The sequence below is a fragment of the Mustela nivalis genome (genome assembly GCF_964662115.1).
Source record: "Mustela nivalis genome assembly, chromosome: 7".
NCBI classification, from domain to species: Eukaryota; Metazoa; Chordata; class Mammalia; order Carnivora; family Mustelidae; genus Mustela; species Mustela nivalis.
In genome coordinates, this window is record NC_139026.1 from 49,580,612 (window position 1) to 49,592,704 (window position 12,093).

The 12,093-nt window shown below is 40.7% G+C and overlaps 1 protein-coding gene and 1 long non-coding RNA gene across 3 annotated transcripts in view; one reads left to right on the forward strand and one right to left on the reverse strand.

Annotated features, from left to right (window-relative positions):
* Positions 1 to 2,480, reverse strand: part of HELB (DNA helicase B) — a 30,946-nt gene extending 28,466 nt beyond the window's left edge. The window contains 2 exon segments of the mRNA XM_082740987.1: positions 297 to 707; positions 2,203 to 2,480. Coding sequence (XP_082597113.1) covers positions 297 to 707; positions 2,203 to 2,389 — 598 coding nt within the window. The 5' untranslated portion in view covers positions 2,390 to 2,480.
* A 110-nt stretch (positions 2,481 to 2,590) lies between these two features.
* Positions 2,591 to 7,705, forward strand: LOC309868413. 2 transcript variants are annotated; one of them, XR_014313686.1, is made up of 3 exons: positions 2,591 to 2,956; positions 6,086 to 6,186; positions 6,972 to 7,705. It is a non-coding gene; the product is annotated as an uncharacterized lncRNA (long non-coding RNA). The 2 variants fall into 2 exon arrangements; XR_014313687.1 differs by lacking the exon at positions 6,086 to 6,186 and having other exon boundaries at positions 2,597 to 2,956.
* Positions 7,706 to 12,093: the final 4,388 nt, after the last annotated feature.

Genomic DNA, 12,093 nt, shown 5'->3' on the forward strand with positions numbered 1-12,093 from the left:
CTTTTTCTTAATGACTCAAGGTAATCCAATTCACACAAAAGTCAGAGAGAAACATAGCTTTAGGGCTGGGGAGGAACTGAAAGGAGCTTAAAGATCCTCTCTCCCAACCTCTCCACCTTAATGATGAGGTAACCTGGAAATTACAATGACAAACTCAAAAGCAACAGAAACACATTTTCAAAAACAGATTTTAAAAAAGAATAGTGTGCCAACATACTATAGTGGTGATATCTTAAAACACATTAGCCATTAAGTATTTCAATTACAATAAAACTGGATGATAAAATCCCACCTACTCGTGTTTTCCACAGGGAGGCACATCTCATTTTCCAGTAGAGACTCTTCCTCTTCATTCTGTGTAGACTGTTTTTGACCCTTCTTTCCAGTTTCCTTTTGGAACATTCTTAATGTTTCCCTAATATTTCCAAAGTTGAGGTTTTTATAGCTTGATACAGCACTTACCCATGCTAAAAATTTTTTTATATAATCACTGGAGAAATTGCAGTCTTTAAGAAACAGGGAACAGATATGTTCTTGATTTGGCGGTGACATATCACACTGTAAAAAGTAAGATGGAAATCCTTGAACTTGATAGCTCCTTGATCCCACAGGTTTCACGTGCACTTTCACTCGCCACCAAGGACCCGTTACTGGAAAACGTCCAAACACGTCACATTTCTCTTGAGTGTTTTCATCACAAATTACAACTTAAAAAAAAACAAAAGTTAATTTAAGACATTTTAAAACCTCTTTTTCAATGCTTTACCAAATCTACCACTCTGTTCCTCCCCACAGCACCCTGTACAGATGTTTATTAGGGTATCTACATATACATTCCACTTACCCATTTATCAGTCTCCCTCCACTGTGCTGTAAGCTCTCTAGAATAAGATAATGTTCCACTTGTCCTTGTATTCCAAGAGGTACATATGGTACATGGCAAGTCTGCTGTTTGTCTTCTAAAAACAGCCACCTCTCTGCTACTCTGACCTAAACCAAAAGTGACCTTCATGCAGTTTCTAAAATATCCCATGGTCCCCCCCCCCTCCGCCCACCACAGGGCCTTTATGTAAGTTGTTCCATCTGCCTCAAATGTTCTCTTCCTTACTGTTTACCCCCATTTACTACTGACCTCTAAATTTAATTGCCACTTCCTCATGAAAGTCTTCCTTAAATCTCAAGGTTATAACCTCTCAGAGCAATACTTATTATTCATTCTACACATTAAGTAATATTACAGTTACTTCTGTAATTATTTTTTAAAATGTCTTATTTTATTCACCAAAGAACAAGCCCCATTAAGACAGAAACCTTATTATCTTACCGCTCTTGGGTATCCCCCCGGCAACAAACAGTACCCTGCTTGGAACATGGTATCCAGTCACTAATACTTTTAGGATAAATGACTAAACCCTCCACAAATACTTGAAAACTTTCTGTCTAAACTTGTGTTGCCCACTCACATGTGACTATTTAAATTTAAATTAATTAAAATTAAACAAAATTTAAAATTTCACCTCCTCAGTTACACCAGCTACACTTCAAGTTCTCAGGAGCCACGGGAGGCTGGTGACTATTGCACTGGACAGTGCAAATTCAGAACAATGCCATCAACACACAACACTTTTCTGGTCTTACCCGTAAAATTTTCCTAGCTATCACTCACAACATACACATAAAAGGTATTATTCATAGCACAGGAACCGGCACAAGATAAGCTCTCATCACAACGTTACTGACACAAAGTTAATGAATCCACAATGCCTTGAGGTGTTTGTGTGTGTGTGTGTGTGTGTGTGTGTGTGTGTGTGTGTATTTTCTAAGTAGCTGGTAAATAAATATTTGTCTCCGGGTAGGATAGGAAAATAGTTTAAAAAACTCTAATTCTGGGTATGAATACAGGCTCGACAGCCAACTGTTTCCTGGACTATAAAAATAAAACTACTTCAAAGAGTTGTGAACATCGAATGAGATCAAACACGTTGAGCACAAGCTCAAGTCACGTATTCTCAAGTCAAGTATTCTCAAGTCACGGCTATTGTTACTTACTTACCGAATCCTATCCTAAGTAGGAGGAAACAGCCTAGGCCATCCCCAAAACACGTCTGCTAGCAGCAATGGGGCGTCTTACTTAGGACGAGGCCAGAACGGGAAACATTCCACCCACCAATCCCATCCCCTCGGGGTAGGGGGCTTCCTCACCGTGGAGGCGCCCGGGGAGGGTACCAGCCTTGACGCCCCCACTGCAGAGCTCCTCGGCATCCACAAACTCCAGGTCTTCATCCTCCTCCACGTCCTCCTTCAGACAGTCATCGTCCTCCGCCAACAAGTCCTTGGGTGGGAGCAGAGGTCCCTGCAGTTCCCGCAAGGGCTGACTCGAAAAAGCCATATTATTCCCCCTGCAGTTTTCCCCAAATTCCGGAAAACCCGGGCAGGGCCCACAGCCAGGATCCGCCAATCAGCTCCGCGAATTAAGAACTTCCGGGAACGCCCCCACGGCGGCGAGCACGTGTGGAGGGGCGGGGCAGCGGCGAAGCTCCTCCCCCAAACTCCCACGGAAGGCGGGGATAAGACCCTGGAGGGGCGGGATGAAGGCGGGGCGATTGGGGGTTTGGAGAAGAACCTGCGCTCTCGGCCTCCCTAAGTGAGGGTCCGAGCGGTACCTGGACTGCACCGCCCGCTGGGCAGCGTCAGGTGTGGCATCCGCAGAACTTATCGCACTTCCGGAGAGAGAAATGAGAGGGAAGGCCGTGTCTAGAGAGCCTGGAGAGCCCGGAAGAGCGAAGCCCTCCCCAACACCCTGCAACGAAAGCCCAGACGCACTTCAGGGCAAACGGCCACCACCCAAAGCACAGAGCCGCGAATCTCCAGATGGGAGACCCGTTTACTCAGGACTGCTCTTGTCCTCCGTTTCCTTAAGGACTTGAACTTATGTCAGCAAAGGCTCTTAATCAAGGTGCAGTTCTCAAGGCTCCATTCTATACACACCGTGTCGAGATCTAGGGCAGGGACCCCAGGATTCTTTTTAATTTACGTCCCAGGGTTGTCTATTTTGATGCTCAGCCAGGTCTGGGAACAGCTGGATTACCTGACATTCAAAGTCTTTTCATCTTTTCTTCTCTGAGTACAAACTGGTCTCCCAAGCTTCTTTTAAGCTGGACTACACCTGCTCACAGTGGGGGCAAAACAAAACAAAACAGAAAAAAAAAAAAAAAACACCTGATTATAGCCAAGAGTTTAGAGAAGGACTGGGGAAGGGAAGTATAAGAGAAGCACAGTGGCTTAAAAACTTTGTTCTGGAGCCATGGTTTCCACGCCTGCTGGGGATACTGTTTGAAAGTCCTGTTACTCTTTGAGGAACACCATAACATATATTATTCTCACTATTTTTGTATTGTTTATTATGGAATTACTCTATTAGTAATAAACCCAAAATAAGTAAGCAGACACTGCTAAATCCTAAAGCACTTTATGATTCTAATATACATGAACAACAGCCAGCACGAAAGGTTTAAGAAAAATTGTGGGAGAAAATACTAAAATTGATTTTTTCCCTTTGGGTACAAGTATGTCCCTTTGTTGCTTTTAGAAAAACTGTGTTACCGCTTACAAAACACCATTGTTTCCAAGAATCCACTATGTGAGCTTGAATTCCTTCCTTAACACTCCTAATGGCTATTGTTTCCGCAACACTGAATCTGCTCTGTCACACTACTGGTCTCCTTGTTGCTAAATCCAGTGAATACCGTCTTGCCTGAGTCTTACCTCACCTCTCAACAACCTTTGACACTAGTAACTATTTTCTTCTTGTAATACATTGTTCATGACTTGTGTTCTCAGGTTTTCCTACCTCTCTAGCCATGGATAGTCCCTTGCACTCCTCTACTATTGTCTTCAGTACTACTATTCCCCCGGGTTCCATCCTGAGCACCTTCTCACTCTGTAATCCTTCCCTCGATCATCTTTGACCTATTCTGTCATCTACATGCTCAAATCTCCTAACCTGATCTGCAAACAGGTGCCCACAACTGCTTGTTAGATGCCACTCGTGGAGGGCCCATGGCTGCTTCAGACTCAGTGTATCTAAACAAAAAGGTATCTTCTCCCCAAACCCAGGTCACTTATACACATAAGCGTACGTAGTCTACATAGGATGTTCTTGATACCAACATGGTGATTTGGGCACAAGACTCCAGAAATTAAGCTGCTGTTTATATAACTCAACTGCATTCTTCTAAGTAGTGTAGGTGAAGATTCAGGATGGTGAGAACTTTGTTTCCTTACCTATTGTTTCTTCACTTAAAAAAAAAAAATGTTAGCAATTCTATGTTCCTGAATACCATTTTTACCTTTTTTACACAGTAAGCAACAGTACTCAAATCTGGCTGTGCATTATAATCATTTGGGATGTTTCTAAAAATAAGATTCCTGGCTCTCCCCTGAAGGTATATCTCCATGAACACAAAGCAACACAGACATGAGTTTATTCACGGTGTAGTGAGTTTTGGAGTGGCAAATGGCTGGAAACAGCAGAAACGTGTTTAAGAGATTTATTGAATAGAATATGGCATATCCCCACGAGGGAATAGTCTTCAGTCATTTTAAAAAAGAAAGAAAGAGGGATATCTCTTTTAACTGATAGGGAGTGGTTTCTAAGATATATTAAATAAGAAAAAGCAAAAGCAGTGCATATAGTCTAATTTATGTGTATGTGGGTAAGCTTGTTTTGGGGAAAAGGAAGGATGGAAGGAAGCGAAGAAGGGAGGAAGGAAAAGCAACACCGGAGAGATGAACACAGAAATTAAAGAAAATAGTTACCTCAGGTATAATGGAAACAAGATAGAGGAGACAAAGATGGGGGAAAAAAATCTCTGAATTTAACTTTTTTTTTAAAGATTTTATTTATTTATTTGACAGAGAGAGGTCACAAGTAGGCAGAGAGGCAGGCAGAGAGAGGGGGGGAAGCAGGCTCCCCGATGTGGGGCTCGATCCCAGGACCCTGAGATCATGACCTGAGCCGAAGGCAGAGGCTTAACCCACTGAGCCACCCAGGTGCCCTGAGTTTAACTATTTGTAATGGTTTGAACTTCTGAGCCATGTGAATGTTCATATGAATGTTCATATGTTCAAAAATAAATAAACCAAAAGCAAACCTAAAACGGAACACAAACAGAAACAAATCAAAATGTCTCTCAAATGTATAACATAACCTTTCAGGGAAAATAATTACTTCAAGTAACTTTTGAACACTTCAAATAAATATTTTAAGTTACTCTGACTATATACCTTTAGTAGGGTATACACTGAGGACAAAAGATCCACAAAGTAATCTTAAACTTCACCGCACACTATGGTTAATGTTAGTTTTAATAATGTTATTATAATTTTGAAATTACATATTATAGGAGAAAGCAAATAAGTAAATGTCTTTTTGTTTCATCAAATGAAGGTTTTTAATGTACATGAAAAGAAATACAAACAAAATAGGAAAAACTCCTATAATATTAAACTTAAATTAGAAACATCAGTATGATCGTGCGATTTCTTAAAATATATTTTCTAGTTCTGTCTACTGAGAGGGCCTAAAAGTAATGTCACTCCAGTAACTCTGATCACATCTACCACCCTAAGTACCATCTCTCATTCAAGGAAGCAGAGGCTTCTTGAGGAATAGCTGTTTCTACTTCTAAAACAAGGAAAATACAAGGCAGACCTGGGACTTCTTGAATCAGATGCCAAGGAAGCCCTCAAAAACTAATGCGGTTATGATGAAAGGATTCAGGAGTCAACTTGAAGGGACTTCCACTCGCCAAATTTAGGGAAGTTTGGGTATCAAAAAGAATAATTACTGCACTTGACTGTAACACACTGAGTACATAAAAAGTGATGTGGGGGCACCTGGGCGACTCTGTTGATTAAGAGGTTAAGCATCTGACTCTTGGTTTCGGCTCAGGTCATGATCTCCAGGTCCAGAGATCTAGCACAACACTGGCTCCCCATGCTCAGCGGGCAGCCTGCTTCCCCTCTCCCTCTGCCCCGCCTCCCCCACATTCTCTTTCTGAAATAAATAAATCTTTTTTTTTAGAAGGATGTGTCCATTGTGATATTCACTAAAAACAAAAATAAAACCTTTTTAAGAAAGAAAGAAATGGAAGGAAAAAAAAGAAAGGAAGAAAAGAATACCAGGTAAGACATTTAAAAAGAAACTCAAAAAGTATAAAACACCATTTTGCAATCCCTGACGTCATAATTGATTCAAGCGAGGACCACCAAAGGTTACTAAAACCATTAAGTGAAAAGTCAGTGGGGAACCACGGCTCAGCAGTCTCATGGCTATAAAAGATTACAAAAGGCAAAGGGAAAAATTTCCTTTTACAATGAAGATACTCGTCAGTCACCCCTGAATCAGGTTGTCAAATTAGGTGTCATTAATGAGAGGAACTGATATTGTATGTCTCATGGTATGATGTATGTAAAATCAGCTAAGAAGCATTCTTGCCAGAAACATTTAAAGCTCTACACCAGAATTGTCCATAAAAATACAATGTGAACTACATAAATAATTTAAAAATTTTTAGTAGCCATATTTTAAAAAGAAACAGCTACCATTAATTTTAATGATGCATTTAATTTAATTTAATATATCCCAAATACTATAACTTCCACATGGTAATCAACATAAAAATCACTAATGAATTATTTTATACTTGTGGGGCCCCTGGGTGGCTCAGTGAGTTAAGCCTCTGCTTTTGCCTCTGGTCATGATCTCAGGGTCCTGGGATCATGCCCTGTATCAGGCTCTCTGCTTGGCAGGGAGCCTGCTTCCCCCTCTTTCTCCGCCTGCTTCTCTGCCTGCTTGTGATCACTCTCTCTGTCAAATAAATAAATAAAATCTTTTAAAAAAATACATAGTTTACACTCTTGTTTTCATGTTAAGTATTTGAAATCTGGTGTGTCTTTTACCTTTATAGCACATCTTAACTCGAACTAGCCCCATTTCAAGTGCCTAGTACTACATCTACCCACCTGACTACCATACTGGACAGCACATTTCCAGATCTAATTTCCAACTTGTCTGAAATCGAAGAAACCAAGGTACCTACTAATACCACAAGGAAACAGAAAGATTGAAGACAGAAGTCAGAAAACTGTTTCGTAAAGGGCCAGATAGTAAATATTTTAGGTTTTGCAGGCCATATGGTCTTTATCACATCATTCTCCTCCCACCTCCTCCTCCTTCCTTTCCTTCTTTCTCCTCTTCCTCTTTCTCACAACCTTTAAAAATATAGTAACTAGTCTTAGCTCTGTGCTGTACAAAAACAGGCCCTAATATGGACAACTTTATTTGGCATATGTGACATTCTCTAAGACAACAGACCTGGGTTTTCCAGAAAGTCAGTGTCATGGGGGTAAAGGTGGGAAAGGACAAGAGGGATTCCAGGATTCACATGAGGCCAGTGCCCGAAGTCCAGAGCATGAGGAATAGGTACAGGCTGAGGCTCTAGAACAGTGCAGGAGCCAGACCATGCAGTGCTTTGAGAGGTCACAGTAAGGGTAGCAAGAAGCCATAGAAGGTTTTAGAAGGCTTAATCATTTTCTCCTGAAACCAAGGCTATTCATCTCATACTAATCAAGCTCTCATTTCAATGTCCCCTTGAAATCTACCCTAAGAAATGCTGTTAAATAAATCAATCTAAATCATGAAGCAAAGAATTTTTGGTATTTCATTCATTCCGTTTCTCCTGTGGAAGTTGTTTCTCTATGTTATATGTAACGTGTCCTCTGGTTATTTTGGAAATGTCTTTGTTTTCGAATGCCTGGATGGTATCAAGGCAGGTAACTGTAAAGTTACCATTAGTAAAACTTAAACATTTTATCAGGAGAGCAGGAAGGGAATGAGATGTAGTGACCTGTTTAATTAATATGATGAAGGAAAGCATGCAATTAATGTGAAGTCATGATCATGATGGTTTCACAGCTATATGAAAGTGATTCCGACTCATTTATCCTGAGGAGTGTTTTTGAATTAGCAATTTGCCCCTTTTGTTTATTAAAGTAATGTCTGAAGGGGAATGGTAGAATCAAAACAAGAAAGGACTTAAGTAACAGGATGACAGAAAAGATTGGTAATTATATACAGAGCAGAAATTGTAATAAAAATGCATTCAGTTTCATTCAGTCAGTACATACGCATGTGTATGGCACAAAGTCTTATTGTCACCTGATATCTAGTTCCCCTCTCCTTCTAGGCACACAGTAGAACTGTACTTTCCTACCAATCTAAGGTGAGTCATGGCCATCTGACCTGTTTTGGCCAATGAACTAAGAGTAACACATCACTTCAAGGGGGAAACATTTAATGGGACGTGCTCAGCTCTCTATCCTTGGTTATTCCTTACCTTGATGATTGTGGAAGTGTGAGGTGTGACAGTGAGCCCTTGTATCATGGACAACTGCCCAGGAGAGTTCTGTAGGCTTACAGTCAACTGTGAGTAAGAATAAATCTTGGTTGTGTTAATCCACTAAGATTACGGAGTTGTTTCTCTGGTCAACAGAACCTAGCCTACCCTTCCTGACTTAAGACTGATCTACACTAGGTGGTCGTGCTGGTGGGCACAGTGAGAGACATATGGAAACAATTATAGCCCTTGCCAAAATGTTCCTGTAAATTAATTAAGGTATGTAGATCGGAAGCTAACGAGCCAAGGGGCTGCAAAACTGACCTGGGGACGTGATTCAGTGGAGTTTTAAATGCTGAAACACTGAGACAGCATTGTGCAGTAGGGAAATGGATTTAAGGCCGCATAAAGCCCTACCCACAAAGAGCTGATAGCTAGTTCCATAATTCTCCAACCAGGAATTCAGACTCTCAGTAGTTAAGTAGTAATACACCAAAAAGGGACAAAAAGACTAAAGCTAAAAGGCTTTGGGAAGTGTCTAGTTGGCTCATATTATATTGTTTAATATGTAAGATATGTCTTTATATTTTTTTTAATTTTTAAAAGATTTTTTGTATTTATTTGAGAGAATGAGAGAGAAAGGGATAGCATGAGAGTGGGGAGGGTCAGAGAGAGAAGCAGACTCCCTGCTGAGCAGTGAGCCCAAGGCTGGGACTCTATCCTGGGACTCCAAGATCACGATCTGAGCTAAAGGCAGTTGCTTAATCCACTGAGCCACCTATATAGCTACATATATATATTTTTTAAATGATATACAGAGGGGTGCCTGGGTGGCTCAGTAGGTTAAATGACCAACACTTGATTTCTGTTCAGGTCATGATCTTAGGGATGCGGGATTGAGCCTTGCATCTAGCTCTGCATTCAGCAGGGCTGGGTGGTGGTAGGGGTGGTAGTGCTTGAGTTTCTCCCTCTCCTTCCGCCCCTTCCCTGGCTCTCAAGCATTCTTTCTCTTTTTCTCTCTCTCAAGTAAGTAAATCTTTTAAAAAATGATATACAGAATGAAAAAGTGACAAGTTTTTAAGGTAAAAGATAAAAGTAATTTTCCCTCTGAGGAGACAGGTTAATAAATACTGCAAGATCCCATGAAGACTTCATGCCCTCTTCTTTGCCACATGGGTGCCTCAGTGGAAATATTGATATAATTAATCACCATTGATGTTAAGCCCTTCTCTCTAAATGTTACAAAGCAATGGCCCCAGTTACCTCAATTACAGTTCCACTTAGTCTGCATTACTCTGTAAGTCTACTCAAGCTAAAATATCTGTAGGGCTCAATCCATGCCCTTATGTTTCTATTTTAGTATATAAGTTTTCAAGTTATAGGACAATCTGTTGATTAAAAAAATTACTGCTTTCTTAAATATATTCCTAGGCCCTCCTTTCCTAAGAAATATGCCGCCAATGAGATAAGCCCCAAAGTGAAAGCAGATCAGCTCTGCTACCACAGAGGTATGATGCCCCCGATCGATCCCTCATTGGCCATCTTGGTCTTTGTTAGGCATTATATGAAAATTATTAATCTCATTCTGTATAAGTGAAAAAAAAAAGCAGCAGAAGTTTGAAAAGTATTAGTGAGAAGAGCAAGTGGTTACAATCCATTTATTCAGTCAGTACTTATTCGGGGACAGTAACTATTGTGGGCAGTAGAGAAGAACAGCGAGCAAAAAAAGTCCCTGCATATTCTAGTGGAAGGAGATAGTCAAAAAGCAAGTAAATAGGGCGCCTGGGTGGCTCAGTGGGTTAGGCTGCTGCCTTCGGCTCAGGTCATGATCTCAGGTCCTGGGATCGAGTCCCACATCGGGCTCTCTGCTCGGCAGGGAGCCTGCTTCCTCCTCTCTCTCTGCCTGCCTCTCTGCCTACTTGTGATCTCTCTCTGTCAAATAAATAAATAAAATCTTTAAAAAAAAAAAAGCAAGTAAATATAAATACCAAGTAGTGATGAGTATGAGGGGCCAGAATAAAAGAGATCAAGGGGACAGAGGATGACTGGAGGTTTGTTATTTCAGATAGTGGTGATTGATGGAAATAGAGGCAGAGATATTATTAAACTGACATTGATGAGAGAGTGTGTTATACTGACTCTGGGATGAATTATTGAACAGAAGCAAGGCACACTGAGGAACAAGTGAAAAATGTAGCACTTATGCAATCCATAATTAGCAGATGATAAGACTGACTCCCTGAAACGGAAATCTCTTTGCGCTTTCTACAGGGTCAGCCTAGTTGCAGAAGTCAAACTGCCTTCAGATTAGAAGGTGTGTTTTCCTGGGCTCATTTTAAATGACTGGAAAATCCCCTGCATTTGTGAAAAGATTCTACATATGACTCATACCTCTGGCCAAAGACAGGGAGGGAAAAAAAAAAAAATTGCCCAGCTTATGGAGCATGAGAGAAGAATAAGGTGCAAAGAACTAGGTTAGAATGATAAGGAGCAAAAAGGGAGGGAATGAGTAGTACAGGAAGAGAAGTACACTGAGGATAAAGCCATCATATGCAGGGCAGTAGAAAAAAGAATTTGAAAATTCTCCCCCACTCCTCCCATCCCCCGCAAAAAAAAAAGGCTATAAAGCTCTAACAACAGCTTCTTTTACCCAATGGCTTATTTCGTTCAGGGATATAAAATCTGTGAAATTCCATTTTTAATAGAAGAAAACAATCTGAAGAGGATGCATAAAAGGTTTTCACACTGAGAAAAATAGAACATTTATGTATTTTTATCTTATTTATGAACAACAAAAATACCTAATTTGTGAACTCACTGGCTGTTCCCAACAGCCCTGTGAAATAAGTATCAATAAAACGGCCATCTTCCTTACAAGGAACTGGCTGTGAGGAGGTTGAATACCTGGAAGTGGCCCAGCCAGGATTTGAACCCAGGGAGTCTGGCTCCCGTGCCTGAGTTCTCCGCAGCTACGCATTCAGACACAGCGCTATGTTCTCAGCATCTACACACACAGCAAGGACACAGCATTGGGGCGGACGCACATTGCTGCAAAATTAAACTCCTTGATGTGCTGCCTTCTCTTATGTGTTTGAGATTTGTAACACATACACACATTTCTTTGTGATCCTACTGTAGATATAAAACAATTATAAAAAGATGGCCACACGGTGATGTCATCCGTACGTGATAAATAACTCAAATTGCACGGAGGCTTGTTAATTTCACATAGCTGCTGGATCAACCTGTAAGAACTCCACACTCAGTGGTTTAAGACCAATGGTCCACATGGGAGAAATGAATGTTCTTTCCTTCTTTCCTGGCTAGCTCTGTTTGGGAAAGATTATTGTTGGCTGATACCTTCCCCATAATATTTGACCACTACTTCATATTTTGAGAAAAATTACTTCCTTACAGCTCCCACACTGCTCTTAAAAAAGCCTCACCTATTATCTCTGTGTTAAATCACATTATTGCCAAATGATGGGGGTAAACACAGGGTTTGAGCTATGTGTGTAGTCAGGGGGGTGGATTTATCTAAAAAGATGACACTCAGATATCAAAACATCTAATTAATCCCTAAGTTGTGTCTATTCTTCCTCTTTCTTTATTTTTTTAGAGATTTTATTTATTTATTTGATAGAGAATGAGCAATGGGGAGGGGAAGAGGGAAGGAGAGAGAGAACTAGGAAGC